This window comes from Aythya fuligula, chromosome 8, assembly GCF_009819795.1.
Source record: "Aythya fuligula isolate bAytFul2 chromosome 8, bAytFul2.pri, whole genome shotgun sequence".
Taxonomy (NCBI): Eukaryota; Metazoa; Chordata; class Aves; order Anseriformes; family Anatidae; genus Aythya; species Aythya fuligula.
In genome coordinates, this window is record NC_045566.1 from 22,392,493 (window position 1) to 22,407,006 (window position 14,514).

The 14,514-nt window shown below is 51.8% G+C and overlaps 1 protein-coding gene across 2 annotated transcripts; it reads left to right on the plus strand.

The window, feature by feature from the left end:
- The first annotated feature begins 924 nt into the window (after positions 1 to 924).
- LOC116491966 (dimethylaniline monooxygenase [N-oxide-forming] 3-like) lies at positions 925 to 7,198 on the plus strand. Of its 2 annotated transcripts, none has more exons than XM_032192343.1 (9): positions 925 to 974; positions 1,057 to 1,212; positions 3,034 to 3,222; positions 3,442 to 3,604; positions 4,436 to 4,578; positions 4,658 to 4,857; positions 4,972 to 5,330; positions 5,748 to 5,820; positions 6,731 to 7,198. In XM_032192343.1, the coding sequence occupies exons 2-9, from the start codon at positions 1,081 to 1,083 to the stop codon at positions 7,068 to 7,070; spliced, it is 1,599 nt and encodes a 532-aa protein (XP_032048234.1). In that variant the 5' UTR covers positions 925 to 974; positions 1,057 to 1,080; the 3' UTR covers positions 7,071 to 7,198. The 2 variants fall into 2 exon arrangements, with proteins under 2 accessions (XP_032048234.1, XP_032048233.1); XM_032192342.1 differs by having other exon boundaries at positions 1,075 to 1,212.
- The last annotated feature ends 7,316 nt before the right edge of the window (positions 7,199 to 14,514 follow it).

Consider the following 14,514-nt stretch of genomic DNA (forward strand, 5'->3'; position numbering starts at 1 on the left):
ATGAAGTGTCCAGCTTCGACAGTTTTGGAGGCTCCGGCAGCAGCAGCCCGTGGGCTTCCCAGCGCGTGCGCTCACCAGCTGAGCTGTTCTCCCTCCGGCCCCTCCGGAGGCCAGGACTTGATGGATGGGCTCACACAATGAATTAAGCATCACTGGAGAGTGCGGAGCTGGATTTGGGCTTGCAAGCACACTCCTCCACACTTGCCTGTGTTTTGTCCTTTCCCACAGACGTCCTTGGAGGCACATTTGCCCCATTTATTAGAACTGGGGATCTGAGGCAACGTGGAAATGTGGTCCAGGGAAAATCCATGTGAACTTAGAGAAAAGAAGCCCAGACGGTGAGTTACTTGCTGAAAGTCCCGTGCTTGGGGATCCTGGACTCTCGTGTGACGTGGCTGGGAGCTGCTTGGCTCTGGCAATGCTTGCGGAGACCGTGGCAGCAAGGGGAGAAGGCAGGATACAAACCACAGCTTTCCCTGATGGTCTGCTGCTCCTACAGTCGCCTCTACTCTGCCCACACGTCATTAATGGACTACTTATTCCTCCAGTTCTTCGCTGGCTGAGGATGAGCCTCCCCAGACAGTCTCTTCAGTGGCCCCTGTGGGCGAGAGGCCCCCATTTCCATCGGCTGCTCTCAACCACTCGGCCATCGCCGTGCCACTTTGCAGAGGTGCCTTTGGAGATGCTGGAAGCAGCTGCCTGGTGACCTCTATCTTGGAAACCATTTCGGTCCGGGGCTTTATTTCCTAATTTCAAGGCTCTGAGCCCACAGCTCCTCCTCAAGTTACAGCTCGGGGGTTGCTAAAGTCCACGCAGCGCGAGCCGCTCGTCCAAAGAGAGGCCGGGCTCTGGCCCTGCCTCCCCAGCAGCGCTGTATAAAAGCTTTGCTCTCTGCAGGAACCTCCTCCCGAGCCCTAGCTCCTCTCTTCCCACAGCCTCAGCTCACGGCTCTTGCCTCCCCGAGGGGTGCACAGGTAAGCGAGGATGGATGGAAAACCCCACGGGACGTGTAGGGAGCGGGGCAGGGCGGAGGCGGGCGGCCCCACGCCGTGACAGCCGCTCTCCCCACCACAGGACACCATGGTGCGGCGTGTGGCCGTGGTGGGCGCAGGTGTCAGCGGGCTGGCGGCCACCAAGTGCTGCCTGGAAGAGGGGCTGGAGCCCACCTGCTTCGAGAGGAGCGAGGACATCGGCGGGCTGTGGCGCTACACGGTGAGAGCGGCTCGGGCCGCGTGGCCTCGTGGGGCTAAAGGAGGGTTTGGGGTGGGGATGGTGGCTTCAGGAGCAGCTCGGGGGAAGGAGCTGGGCAGGGTAAAGCCTGGGGGAGGAGGTGAGGACAAAGTTTGTTCTGGGTGATGCAAAATGTTTGACTCGGATCAAAGCACAAAGCCTGTAGCTGTCACGCCTGACTTCTGGATGCTTTCCGGAGCTCAACGGGGATGCTAGACCTAGTCCCGTGCCCTCTCCCCTGAGCTTCTTCTTTCCCTGGCTCCTAAATGCAGGTGTAACCAGCTCCTAAGTGCCTGGGGTGAGGCAAACCCTCCTACCTGGCCCTTTAGGACACGTATGTGCTCTTGGGGGTGATTTGGTTACTGCACCTGATGGCTTTGGGGGGCCTCTCTGGCCCCAGCCTGGTGGTATCTGCAAGAGTCAGATTAATTTTTAACCCGGAATGTTTTGGGGATGGAAAATCACTGGACCCAGCAGGTTCAGCAAATCATTCATCTGCTTGCTCATTCTGAGGAAAGTTGGCAAACCAAAACCCCCAGTGAGACTCTTAATTTGACAAGATTAAAATAAAACACTTAGGTTTTATTTATTTATTTATTTGATGTAAATTACTTCTTGTTCTTCAGTTTTCTTCAGTCTTCTCTGGATATTTTTTAAGCTGCTTTTAACTGAAAAAAGGTCCGTTTTGTGGCAGTTTTGTGTGAGTGAAATGTTGCTTTATTTATTGCCCTTTTGGCTTGATAATGATGTGGAAATCTTGCACATCTGCTGGATTCTGCCTCCCAGGTGGGTGAATCCACAGAGAGGTGGTGAAGCCCAAAATTTGTCCTCTCTGCAGGTGTGTGTCCATCCCCCTAGTACCACCTGGGCAAAGCCTTGTCCTGAGGGGCATAAATCCCAGCCAGAAAAGCCAATAACATTAGGATAGCAGCTTTGAATCCCGGGGCATCCAAACAAGAGCACTGTGCAATCTTGTACATGTGGGAATCTGTGGTTTTGGCAGGGATCTGACCCTTGCTATGTCAGAAACTCTTGGCCTGTTGGACCAGAGGCTCGGAGAGCGGATTTAGGGCAGTTTCACAGACAAAGTATTTATCTTTGCTGCGGACAGTGCCTGGATTTTGTTAATTGAGCAGTAGAGCAATAAGCCTGTGATATTCCCTGTGTGCTCCAGCCAAGCAGAGAGAAAAATCACTTTGAGCTCTGCGAGTGATGTTTCTGAGAAGAGATGCTTCAGCTTTAAAACAGCGTGTGCCCAAGGTTAAGTACAGACAACATCATAACTGATGTTTCTGCGAGGTAAAAGCGGAAGAAATTATGCTAAAAAGGGGAATCTGAGGTTATTATGGGGATGTGTGTGGCTCTTTGGAATGAGCCCACAAAGCCTGCGAGCAAACGATGAAGGTAAGCAAAGGGCTGCAGACCCTCTGGGGTGCTCAGCGCCCTCAGTTCTGGGCTCGGTGGGCGAGGTTGAGCTGGAGAACAGGGCTGGGGCTTACTTGGCCAGGCAGGAAGGGGATAGCAGGGGAAAACCTCCCTCATTCTGAGAGCCAAACATTGTGGTTCAGGCCTCCAAAGCTCTGAGATTCTCCTAGAAGTCCTGGATAAAATCATCTCCAGGTTGGCTTAGTGTTTCCTACACTTGGCTTATGGCTGTCCAGGGCTCCTATGGCTGGCTCCCTCAGCTGTGCTGCTCATTCAGAGCTGGAGATCTGGGCTTTGAGGAGTGGAGGACACCCCCTGGGGCAGCATGCATCCCTTCATCCCCTCTAACCACAGCCCTCTACTCATGTACACCTCCAGGAGCATGTGGAGGAAGGCAGGGCAAGCATCTACCGCACCGTCTTCACCAACTCGTGCAAGGAGATGATGTGCTACCCTGACTTCCCCTTCCCCGAGGACCACCCCAACTACATGCACAACGCCCGGCTCCAGCAGTACATCCGCGACTACGCCCAGCACTTCGACCTGCTGCGGCACATCCGCTTCAAGGTGGGTGCCTCGGAGAAAATCCTTTGGGATAACACCCAGGGGAAAAAAATGTGGGTTTTGTGCAAGCGGGTCTCGCCAGCTTTTTGGTTGGGTGGGGTCAGATAACCAGCTGGAAAAAATATTTGGCATTTGAGTCTGGGGGCGAGAACACCACCTGGCTGCAGAAGGGTCCCCTTGCACTGACTTCCCAAACCTCTTTCTGTCTCTCTTTCCTGTAAGACTGTGGTCACCAACATAAGGAAGCGCCCTGACTTTCGTGCTACGGGGCAGTGGGAGGTGGTTACGCGGAGAGATGGGAAGGAAGAGATGGCTGTTTTTGATGCTGTGATGATTTGCTCTGGGCACCACATCTACCCAAACCTCCCCCTAGACCACTTCCCAGGTAAGTTGCATGTCTGCAGTTCATCCACTACCATGCAGACAGGCACACACCTTCTGTTCAAGTGTTTCTTCCCTGCAAAAAAATGCCTTTCCAGCACTAAAAAGAGTGTTTTCCTTGGGAGTGACTTGTCACAAACTGTGACAAGGCAGGGACACTTTTCCTGGAGGTGATGCTAATCTTTCCTGGAAAAAATGATTTCGGAGTGTTTCCTTTAACAGAAGATTCTTCACTAAAGGGTTTCATAAAACTCTTCTTTTGGCATTTTTCCATAGTTTCTTATACAAAAATTGTGCACATTTTACCATACCTGTGTTTATAGGCACATCATTGAGAAAAATTCTCGATAGTGAGGAATAGTTGGTGCTGGGGGTCTGTTTGGAGAAGGTGAGTGGCTGGGTTATGAGCTGGTCAGGAGAACTCCCCTCAGGTCCTTTGTAACCTTCTGGTTTAGAAATTAAAGTTGCTTCCCTGTCACTTACTGGTGTGAGGGCATACCAAGGGGATGACATTGGCTGTTCTGGTGTCTCAGCATGATGTTGGGGCTGTACTTGTAGTTTTTGGGGTACACAAATATGACACCAAGGTGTCCTGTTCTTGCCTGCTCAGGCTCCTCTCTGCTTAAACTCTAAATGAATGCAGAGAAAAAAACCCTGTCCCGTTAGAGGCTTGCAGCATCCCTCCACGTGCCAGCGATACCTGCTACTGTGAGCAATGCTCAGACAGATGCTCCAGCACCACCTGCAGGAATGGGAGATGCCAAGGCCAGCACAGCCGCTCTTTTTTCCATTCCTGAGGTGATTTACATCCCTTTCTGTCTTCCTCCCCCCCCAGGTATAGAAAAGTTTAAAGGCTGCTACTTGCACAGCCGGGAGTACAAGGAGCCAGAGAAGTTCAGAGGGAAGAAGGTGCTGGTGGTCGGCTTGGGCAACTCCGGCTGTGACATTGCCGTGGAGCTCAGCACCGTGGCCTCACAGGTACGGGGACCTGCACCAGGGCTGGTCAGGGCTGGTGGCCATCACGGGGGTGCCTCACCCCTGCCCGGCTGCCCCCCAGGTTTACCTGAGCTCACGAAGCGGGTCCTGGGTGTTGAGCCGCATCTGTGACCACGGCTACCCCTGGGACATGGTGATCATCACCCGCTTTCGCACGTGGCTGGACAGCATCCTCCCCAAGGCAGTCAACGACTGGCTGTACGTGAGGGGCATGAACCAGCTTGTAAAGCACGAGAACTTTGGCCTCATGCCGGTCAACAGGTAAGCGTGAGGCCATCTGTTCCCAAAGCCACCAGAGGTGTCGGTCCCAGATGGGGCTGGGCCGTGCCTGCCCAGGGCCAGCAGCAGGAGCCTCCTTGGGCTTTCCCCTTGCAGAACATCCCGCAAGGAGCCGGTGCTCAATGACGACCTCCTGAGCCGCATCACCTGTGGCGTGGTGTTGATCAAGCCAGATGTGAAAGAATTCAGAGAAACGTCCGTGGTGTTCCAAGACGGGACCGTGCAGGATGATGTGGATGTGGTTGTCTTTGCCACGGGTTACACTTACTCCTACCCCTTCATGGAGGATGAATCCATCATCAAGAGCAGGAACAACGAGGTCACTCTCTACAAGAGCATCCTCCCCCCTCACCTGGAGAAGCCAACCATGGCAGTCATCGGGCTGGTCCAGTCTTATGGGTCTGTCATCCCGACAGCAGATCTCCAGTGCCGCTGGACGATCAAGGTGTTCCAGGGTGGGTGCATGGGCTAAGTAAGGCCTGTTTTCCCCTAATGGGAACTCGTGTTTCCCAGCAGTGATGTACAGATTAAAACCAAAAATGAGGGCAGCGCCTGAGAGCTGAAGAACGTGGATTTGGCCAGAAATACTGTGGCACCTCACAATGTGGCAATGGGTGACTTGTCATCCCACTACAGATTGCAATGAGGTCCCTGTGGTGGGACAACTACTTGGGCATCACCACGCACCCTAAGGGACAGGGTGGCAAATTTTGTCACATCTCCGATGCCCAAGTACGACCAAAGCCCAGACCTTGATTCCAAAGGGAAGAGAAGCACCCAAGGACTCATCTGATCCCTACAAACCCTACCTGCTTTAGAAAGGATCTCTGGGCATCACCTCCCTTTGCTAATGCTATTCCTGTTCTCCCCAGGTCAGTGCACCCTCCCGCCCATCAGCAAGATGATGGACGACATAGATGAGCAGATGAGGAAGAAGCTCCAGTGGTAGGTGCAGCGTGTGGGACTCCCTGCCCAAGGAGGAGGAGAAAAGGGCAAGGGGAAGGCAGCTCCTTGCCAGGAGGCTCTTCTGAAATGCCCCCTTCACGTCCTGGATAACTCAACCTATTTTTTTTCAGTGCAGGAAGCCCCAGACAGCTTGCTGGTGTTGGTTCACAGTTTTCCACCCACCCCAGGAAGGCCTGAATTGGGCAAGTTTGGGTGGAAAATTTGTGATGGGAAAATTTCCTGTCTGGAAATGCTGGTTTGCCATTACTGAGCATTATCAGTCTGAAATAGCTTTTCTCAGTGAGGCCCCAGCAAAACCAGAACGTCTTCCTCATTCTTCCGTGATGTTTTTTGTTTCATATAGTACATGGAAATGCCTTGCATTCCCCTTCCTTAGCATATCTCATGTTATAGTGAAGCAACGTGGTGAAAATATGAACATAGTCAAAGCTGAGTCTGGCCCAAGAAATGTTTTCTGTTTTTAGAAACAGTTACGTGGCAGGAAGTTCCAAAGCACAGCATTGAGGTGAGAGCCAGATCCCTTCACCAGCAGCAGCAGCGATGCACATGGTGCATGGTCGTGCCCCAGCCAGCACCGCTCCACATTTTTGGCGGACAGATTCTGCCTTTGTCCCCCTTCTCAGGGCTCTGTGGGGGAGCAAATTCCTTGTCTCTTGCCTCGCTATTGTGGAGGATGGCAGCTATGGAGCAGAGGGCTGTCTGTTCCCTGCCAGCCCCCTGCACCATTTTGACCCTGCACTGAATTTGTCTGACTTTACGGAAGGTTTGCTCCCTGCCCACCCTTGCTGCTGCCACAGGGTCCCCCAGCGCAGTGAGAGCACAAGATGTCATATCAATGATAATAACAGGGGGAAAGCTAAAGCAGACCCTCTTTCCCTCTCCCCCAAAGGTACGGGAGCAGCACCACGCTGCAGACCGATTATATCACCTACATGGACGAGCTGGCCTCAGCCATCGGCGCGAAGCCCAACGTGCTCAAGCTCCTGGTGACAGACCCACGGCTGGCCCTGGAGGTCTTCTTCGGGCCCTGCACCCCCTACCAGTTTCGGCTGACGGGGCCGGGGCGGTGGAGCGGGGCCAGGAGAGCCATCCTCACCCAGTGGGACAGGATGCTGCGGCCCACGAGGACACGCATAGCCCCTGACGCCCCCAGCCTCTTCCCCATCTCGGCCATGCTGGGGGTGCTCTTCCTCCCGCTCCTCCTCCTCCTCGCTGTACTCTACTGGTAGGGGAGCGATGCGGGCGCACCAAGTGGGGTTTGTGCATGGGAAGCTTTCTCCTGCTGGCCACCCAGGGAAACGTGTGCTGCTGCTTGGCTCGTTACCCAGATAATTCATCAAGAGTTTCCTTCAAAAGTTTAAAAAAAAAAAAAAAAAAAAAAAAAGCAAGCTTTGGTAAATCAGCCTCTGTACTTGGTGAATTGAAGCGTTCTCAACTTTTTTTTTCAGTAGCTATGAAAGAGTATAAATGCTGGTCCCAGTAAGTAACGCTGGTTATTTTATCCTTCTAAATGTGTTCAAAGTGTGATGCAGTGTCTTTAACTCTCCCTTTGCACAGTCTTTCTCTAGTGAAAAGACAGAGACAACATATTTGCTTGTTCAAGAGGCGTTTTGGTGTAAAGCCTGTGCTCTGGGCAAAACAAACCTGCCTGAATTGCCTCTTCTGGGCACTCATTTCCATAGCAAGTAAAGAAGAATATCCATATTTTTCACCAATGGGGAAAGATGCCCAAAGGTGGGGGAGGAACTTGGATGAAAATTGTGAGAGGAAAAAATATTTTGGTGGAAAATGTCGGGTAAAGCCCCCTAGCCCAAACAGCCCGCCGGCTCCTGGAAGAGCATCTGGCTTTGCTGCAGAGTGTGGGGTTCCCCAGGGGACAGGCACAGCTGGGGCTGTGTAGCCCAGCACCCCCACTGCTGTGGCCATGCGATATTTAGCAGACAGCAGCTCCCCTTTCTGCTGCCTCAGCAATATCATAGCTCACTTTTAGGAAGGACAGATGGGTTTCTCATGAATCAGCTAAGCTTTGGCACGGGCAGATCATGAAGGCGGTGGTCCTGAAGCATGCAGTGAAGAGGAGCACTGGGCTCAGCCCGGGCTGTGCCTCCTGGCCCAACGCATACGACCAGCTCTGTCACCGTCCCCAAAGCCTGGGTCTCTGCAGCCTGCACCCCAAGGTGCTCTGAGGGCTCTTTCCTTCTCCTTGCAGCTATTACGAAGTTCAGGGGCCAATATTTCCGAGACCCCCAAGGAATTCAGCCCATTTGGCTGGCTGCTCTGGGGGATTTGGGGCTGGATACATTCATGGGGCTCTCCCCAGAGGCCAAGGAGAGCATGAACCCCATGGGAGCTGAGGGGATGGTGCTGGCTGTGCAGCTGGTCCTGTTGGTGCCTTGTGGGCCCTGAGGCCACCATAGGAGCTGCTGCTCTGTTTCGCAATGCTGTGATCTTCCAAAATGTCTCCAGGGGAAAAAAAGACACAAGGGTGGTTATCAGCACACCCAAATGCCAGTGATGTGTCCTGCAGAGCAATGCTGGTCCCACTTCAGGCCACAAGCTGTTTCAGATAAGAGGAAAAAATATTTTTACTGTTCATTTTCTATCATGAATTATATTACTTTTTTTTTCCAAGCTGAAAGCTGAGCTATGCCTCAGGCTTGGTGTAGGAAATGCATAAGCCACTAACTTCAGTATTAAGAGCAAAATGTTTAAACTAATAGCTATGGGCATTAAAACTAAAAATTGCTGTTCATGCATGAATTTTAGGAAGCCCTTTCTTTTTTCCTCATTGTAGTAAATAGAAAGCAAGAGGTGGTTTTTCACATCGCTGTAGGCACAAAACCTTTCTCAAAGGCAAAGCCTGGAATTAAACATCTGAATGTAGGCTGGGTAACCCAAAAGGAGAAGGATTGTTGGTTTCATCAGGAACACTCTGCAGGTGCTTCTGAGCACAGGGTAGCTGATCCCTGGGGGGACAGGAGATGAGTCTTGGCTCCAGTCCTGACCAGCCCGTGATTTGCTCTCTGCTCGGGCTTGCTGATAGCAAATAGATAAAAGCCTGTACCCAGCTGGGTCTGAAGTCCAGCCAGTTCAGTCTGTCTCACTTTTGCCTGGATCAGAGCTTTTTGAGACATAATCAATAACAGCTTTGTTATCTCCTGTTGTGGGGTTGGTGCTTCTCCCCTTTGACATGTTGGTGAGATGAAGTTATGCCTTGGAAGTCTGTGTAAAAGTTTTGTTTTTGTTGATGTTGGTTTTGTGTGTGTGTGTTGTGCAACTTCACCGATTTCGCAATCTGAGCACAGCCACGGGAGTCCTCCAGCAAGGAAGGACAAGGCCTGGGGTGCAGTGAGGAAGCACTGGAGAGCCAGTATTGCTTTAGAAATGGCAGATGTGTGGTGGCCAGCAGGAAGATTCACCTGTCCTGGGTGTGATTTGGGTCAAGACACTCCTAAGGAGAAGTAAGGCCAGGCTACAACAGTGCTGAGCAGCCCTAAAATCACTGAGTGCTCAGCACCTTCTCAGACCAATTAGCAAGCCAAGCCAGGAGCTCCTGTACCAATTTAAGGAAGATGCCTTCAGAGTGATAGAGAGGTGATGCTGTGTAATCTCCTCAAATATCTCCAAATGCTGCTAGGGGGCAGCTTGGCTCTCCTGTGGGGGTAAAAGAAAAGTTGGTGGCCACTCTGAAGGCAAACACATGGGTCTGTGGGAGGTGATGGGGTCTTCATCACCAGGGGGTTTCAAAACAGGTGGGGAAAACAAGGAGGAAAGGAGCTGCTCTGGAGGGGAAGGTGGGTCAGATGGTCCTGAGGTCCCTTCTTTGTCCTGTGGTCTGCTGAAGCTCTTGGAGATGAGAGAAGATCCCTCACTGGATGTGAGTTAGTGGGGCTGCCAGTGCCTGTGCTGGCTGTGCTCAGCAGGGACCTGGAGTGGTCTGAGACGGGCACATTGCTTAGTGTTGGGGGGTTTGTCCTTCTAAAATGCATATTTCTGCAAAGGAATGCACAAACAGAGCTCCTAGGTGGGGCCTGAGGTGGTGCCAGAGCACGTCCCTGCCAGGAGGAGGATTGCTGCCGTGTCCCCGTGCCGGCAGTCAGGAATGTCAAACACCAGCACACCTCCCCTCGAGATGCTCTTGGAGCGGCTGCAGGAATTGAAGGCATTTAAACACCCAGCTCAGGAGGAAGGGGGGAAATATTTACAGGAGGGGGCCCACTGACTTCACCGAAATCTTAAAAGCCCTTGAAGACCAAGGTGGTGGTAGGACGGAGCCTTCTGGTTGGGGTCTGTGTGGCTTAACCACCTGCTTTCCAGGCAGCTCTTCCTTATGGTTATTTGCCTTTTTTTTTTCTTTTAAACAAGTGTTATATTTAAATATAAGCCCTGTTTACTCCAGCAATTCCTTCAGGAGATGTTTGTTATTCCTGAAATGATGGAGACAGAGCCCTGAATGCTGAGGGTCAGTTCAGGAGGCTGGAGGAGGGTCCAGAGCCCTTCCTGGAGCTGCGGGTTCTTTGGGTGCTATTTGGGAGCTTACACATGTTTATCTGCTTTGTGCTATGGTACAAGGCCGTGGCAAGAAAGGGAGTGTGTGTGCATCCATTAGGGATGGTCTTGTGAGGATTTTTTAAGTTTTCAGTGGAAACTTTTAATTGTAAATCTTAAAACCTCCAAAACAAGGAGCTAAAAGCTGCTCCTCTTCTGCCTTCACCAGCACCACGGGAGGCAGCAGGCTTAACAAGGGCAGCGGCTTCTCCTTGGCAAAGTCCACAGGCTGCACACGTGGAAGATACGTGACTTATTATTAAATCAGGTCAAATTTGGCCAAGTATGCTGGAGTAAAACACTTGTGCCCTTCTCGCAGGGCCTCCTTGCCTGATCAGCAAACTCCTTCCCGCTCTACCTACTACAGCCCGTGCCTGCCCTGGCACATTCTTTGGGTCTCCTTCACCGTGATGCCTCTTGTGAGAGTTCAAGAAACTGAATGTACCTAGTTCTGATAAAAAGAAACATAAATGTTGTGCTGGTGCTTGTTGCTGCTTGCTTTAGTGTCCTCTCTATGCTGGGAGCAGTAAAGGAATCAGGAGAACAGCCTCTGCCACTTGATAGTATTTATTTTATTTTTTTTATTGTTTTTTGTTTGTTTGTTTGTTTGTTTGTTTGTTTTTTAGCAGAAAAATCCCCTTTTGACCTTGGGGGCAACCCGTGTGCTCCAATGCATAAGCAATTCTTAAGGTTAAAATCCAGGCTCTAAGAAATTAGGAAAAGTGCATGTTGCCACCTGCAGCCTCCTCTCCCCCCCCACATATCCTCGTGGGATGCAGCATCCTCACTGTCACGGGCAGTGAAGGAATGGGATTTAAGCCTTCTGCTCATTACTGGGAGGCACTTTGAGCCCCTTGAGGGCAGTCTAAGTCCCATCCTCTTATAGACATGGGATTCCCTCAAACCTCTGAATACGGGGAGCAGAAGGGAAGCACGGACCCATTTTCTGCAGCCTTCAGAAAGGTTTGTGGACAAGAAAAGACTGCCTTAACAAGAAACTCTTTGTTCCTCTTCCCCCAGTGTACTCCGAAAGCTAGTGTCACGAGCCTAGAAAACAGCCAAGTGGGCTGTGCTCAGACTTGTTTATCTGTAGATTTGCCCCTCCTTGACTTAAGATGTTATTTTAAGCAGAGATGATGAAAACAGTGCCAGGGGTTTGTAGAGAAGGAGAGGACAAGAACCTGCTCTACTCCTTCCCATCCAATTTAGCCCAATTAGGTCGGTTTGTTTTTTCCCTGCCCTCTCTTTCCAGCATGCAGAGCCCACACGGTGATGGCCACTGGCATCCCACTGAGTGCAAGCAGCTGGGATGCTGGCTGGGAAGCCAGGGAACCAGGGGCACGTGAAGAACAAGATGTTTTCCTCTGTGGATTCCCTACTTCTTCTTGCCAAGTGTGTGCAAGCACATCTGCAGCTGCAAGATCTCGTAAATCTGGGAGTCTGGTGGGAGGGCTGGGAGGTGCAGCCTAGGCAGAACCTCCCCAGTTTCTTTTTAAACCTTGGTTTTCCTAAAGGCACAGTCCTTCACCAGCAGTCTTGGCATGACCTCCTCGTCCATCTGTACTTGTTTGCAGGCGTTTCATGCTTTCTTTCCAAGTCACCCCTAAGTATATTGAGTAGCTGCAGGTGAAGCTGCATCCAAAGCCACCCTTGCACCCTTCCTCTCCATGATAATTCACCCCTGGGAGATGGATGGATGGGTGCTATGTTTTCCATTGGTATTTTAGCAAGCATTTCCACTTCATGAGTGTGTTTAGGACCTCGCTATACTGGTGTCTGGGTCCACTTCACATTCTCCTGGTTAGCTGGGCACCACCATCTGGGTGCACCCAGGATGCCTCTGGACCACTCCAGTCCTTCCCACCACCATGATCCCATTTGGCCATCACCCATCACCACCACCCCGGTCTCCTGGCACATGGAGGTGCCACCACTCCTCCCACAGCACACCCAGGTTGTGCAACCACCACGAGAGCACCACGTGTTGCCTATAAATCCCAGCCGGAGCTGCTCCACTCGTGGCAGCAGCGAGAGCGTAGGCAGATGGTCCTGGGAGGTAAGGGGAGAGCCGGCCGTGTCCGTGCACTTTCAATCAGCACTTCCAACCCTCCCTGCACAGTGAGGCGAGTGGTTTGCTTCCCATCAAACTGCTGGGGTTAACCCCTGAGGGTGTTTGCAGGCAGAGAATGGAAGCGTGGCAGCACCAGGCATAGGCAAGATAAGGCAGAGGGTCCCGGGCGTTATTTCCAGCTTCTTTGCTCTAGGGTAGGGAATTAAATACCATGCATAGCTGAGCTGTGCTTGTGATGCAAGTTAACTCCTGACGTGCAAGAGGGAAAAAAAGGAATGAATAAATGAACAGCTTATGATAGCATGTTTTTTTCTTTTCCGTTTAAACAGAAAAAGTCCAGTTTTCATTTAAAATGGAAAGCCAAGTATTCTGAAATCTTTACTAAGAACTGAAATTGTTCATGGGAAATTCAGTGTTTTGTAGAAATGTGTCCAACACTACTCTTCTACTGAAAGCTACTTGCTGGCAACTACGCTGTCCCTTTCAAGTGCCACTGTCCCCTGGCAGCATGTCCCAGGGAGGTGCCACCGGGCTGGTGACCCAGCTGAACAGCACAAACCCCTAGAATTGGGGTTGAATCAGGGCTCACAGCAGCCCTGCAGCTGTCTGCCTGTCTGTCCAGCCCAGAATTCCCCAGAGAGGCAGCTTTGGGAGGCAAAGCATCCCCAAAGCTGCATTGTTACAACCTCAGTCCCTGCAGCCATGCCAAAGCTGGTGGCATCTTCCCCAGGGGACAGAGGACGGGATGCAGGGGCTGGGAGCAGCCCCCATGCATCTTTGGCTCTGTTTCCCTAAGAAAGGCGGTGGCAGGGCTCCAAAGATGAAATGCAAACGTTTGCAAGGCTGATAAGCAGGGATAGTTTAAGTAAGACTCTGTAAAAACTGGCAGTGGCTTGTGGCTGAGCTGCAGCCTCACAAAGCGAGTTTCCAGGGCAACTGCAGGGCTTTGGAAGCAGCCTGGCTAGCATGCTAAAAGGGGATGGGTTTATTTAAATACATATAAAGAGAGAGAAGATGAATGTTTGAAGGCCTTTATTCTAGCTTTTAAATTAAGAGCTGGTAAAGGGAATGAGAGGTTTGGGGTGGTCTGTGGAGGGGTTCCTCTATAAAGGGTGGGCTGGGGGCTGGGCAGTGCTCCTGGAGATGCCTGAAATGGCCACAACCACTGGTGGGCTTCCTCCCGGGTTTGTCCCAGAGGAGACAAGCCTCTACCTGTTGGTCATCAGCAACACTTCCAAGGAGATGGCTCCGACTCTCCCTGCCCCAAGGACTTGCTCATGTTCATGCCCAATACCAAGTGCATCAGGTTTGGGGGGAGCAACGGGTGTCTGGTGCCTCCCAGCTCCATATGGCCATCACACATCCATCTGACTTTTCAGACCACCATCAGCAGCATCAGGAAACACCCCAGCTTTGACACCATGGGCCAGTAGGATGTGTTCACAGAGGTGGATGGGAAGGAGATGTCCTGCACTGCTTTCCCTGTACTGCTAGCTGCTTGCAGGCAGTTGGGAGGAGAAGTGTTAGGTGCTCCTCAGAGAAAATGCTTTGCTCCTCAGGTACTTGCTTGTGCCCATCAAACCTCTTGGCACAAACAGCAGTAGGCCCTTGTGCTTCTGTGGCCTTGTTCCTGCAGGCACTTTAAAGTAAATGTCCAAGGTTGGATGCTGCAGCTTCAGAAAGTGGAAGCTCCATCATCTGCCGCAGGGCTGTGCAGGCCTCACAGCGTGGTAAATGTCCCCAGCTCTCAGCACAGAGAGGGCGGCCTTGTCAAGGGTTTCTGAAGCCACATCTGGGAGAGAAGACATTTGTTGGCTTGTCTGAACCTCTGAGAGGCTCAATGCCAAGGCTGCACCAGTGCAGCTCTTGCACCCAACTTTTTTACAAGTACCACGTGTGTGTCTGCTGCACAGGGATGTGTGAGGCCTCATTTTTTGGGGGGAAAATACCAGCTCTGTGTGCGTGAGATGGAGGGTTGGGCCTCCCCAAGTCCCTCATGGCCACTGACTGAAGCTTCTTGCTCTTGCCACCCTGATTGTTTCTGCAGCACTCAT

Excerpts from the sequence above, each read along its gene's own strand:
- LOC116491966 (XM_032192343.1), top strand. The coding sequence starts at position 1,081 with ATGGTGCGGCGTGTGGCCGTGGTGGGCGCAGGTGTCAGCGGGCTGGCG. Across the intron at positions 3,223-3,441 it reads TGCGGCACATCCGCTTCAAG|ACTGTGGTCACCAACATAAG; the intron begins GTGGGTGCCTCG and ends CTTTCCTGTAAG. Across the intron at positions 3,605-4,435 it reads CCCCCTAGACCACTTCCCAG|GTATAGAAAAGTTTAAAGGC; the intron begins GTAAGTTGCATG and ends CTCCCCCCCCAG.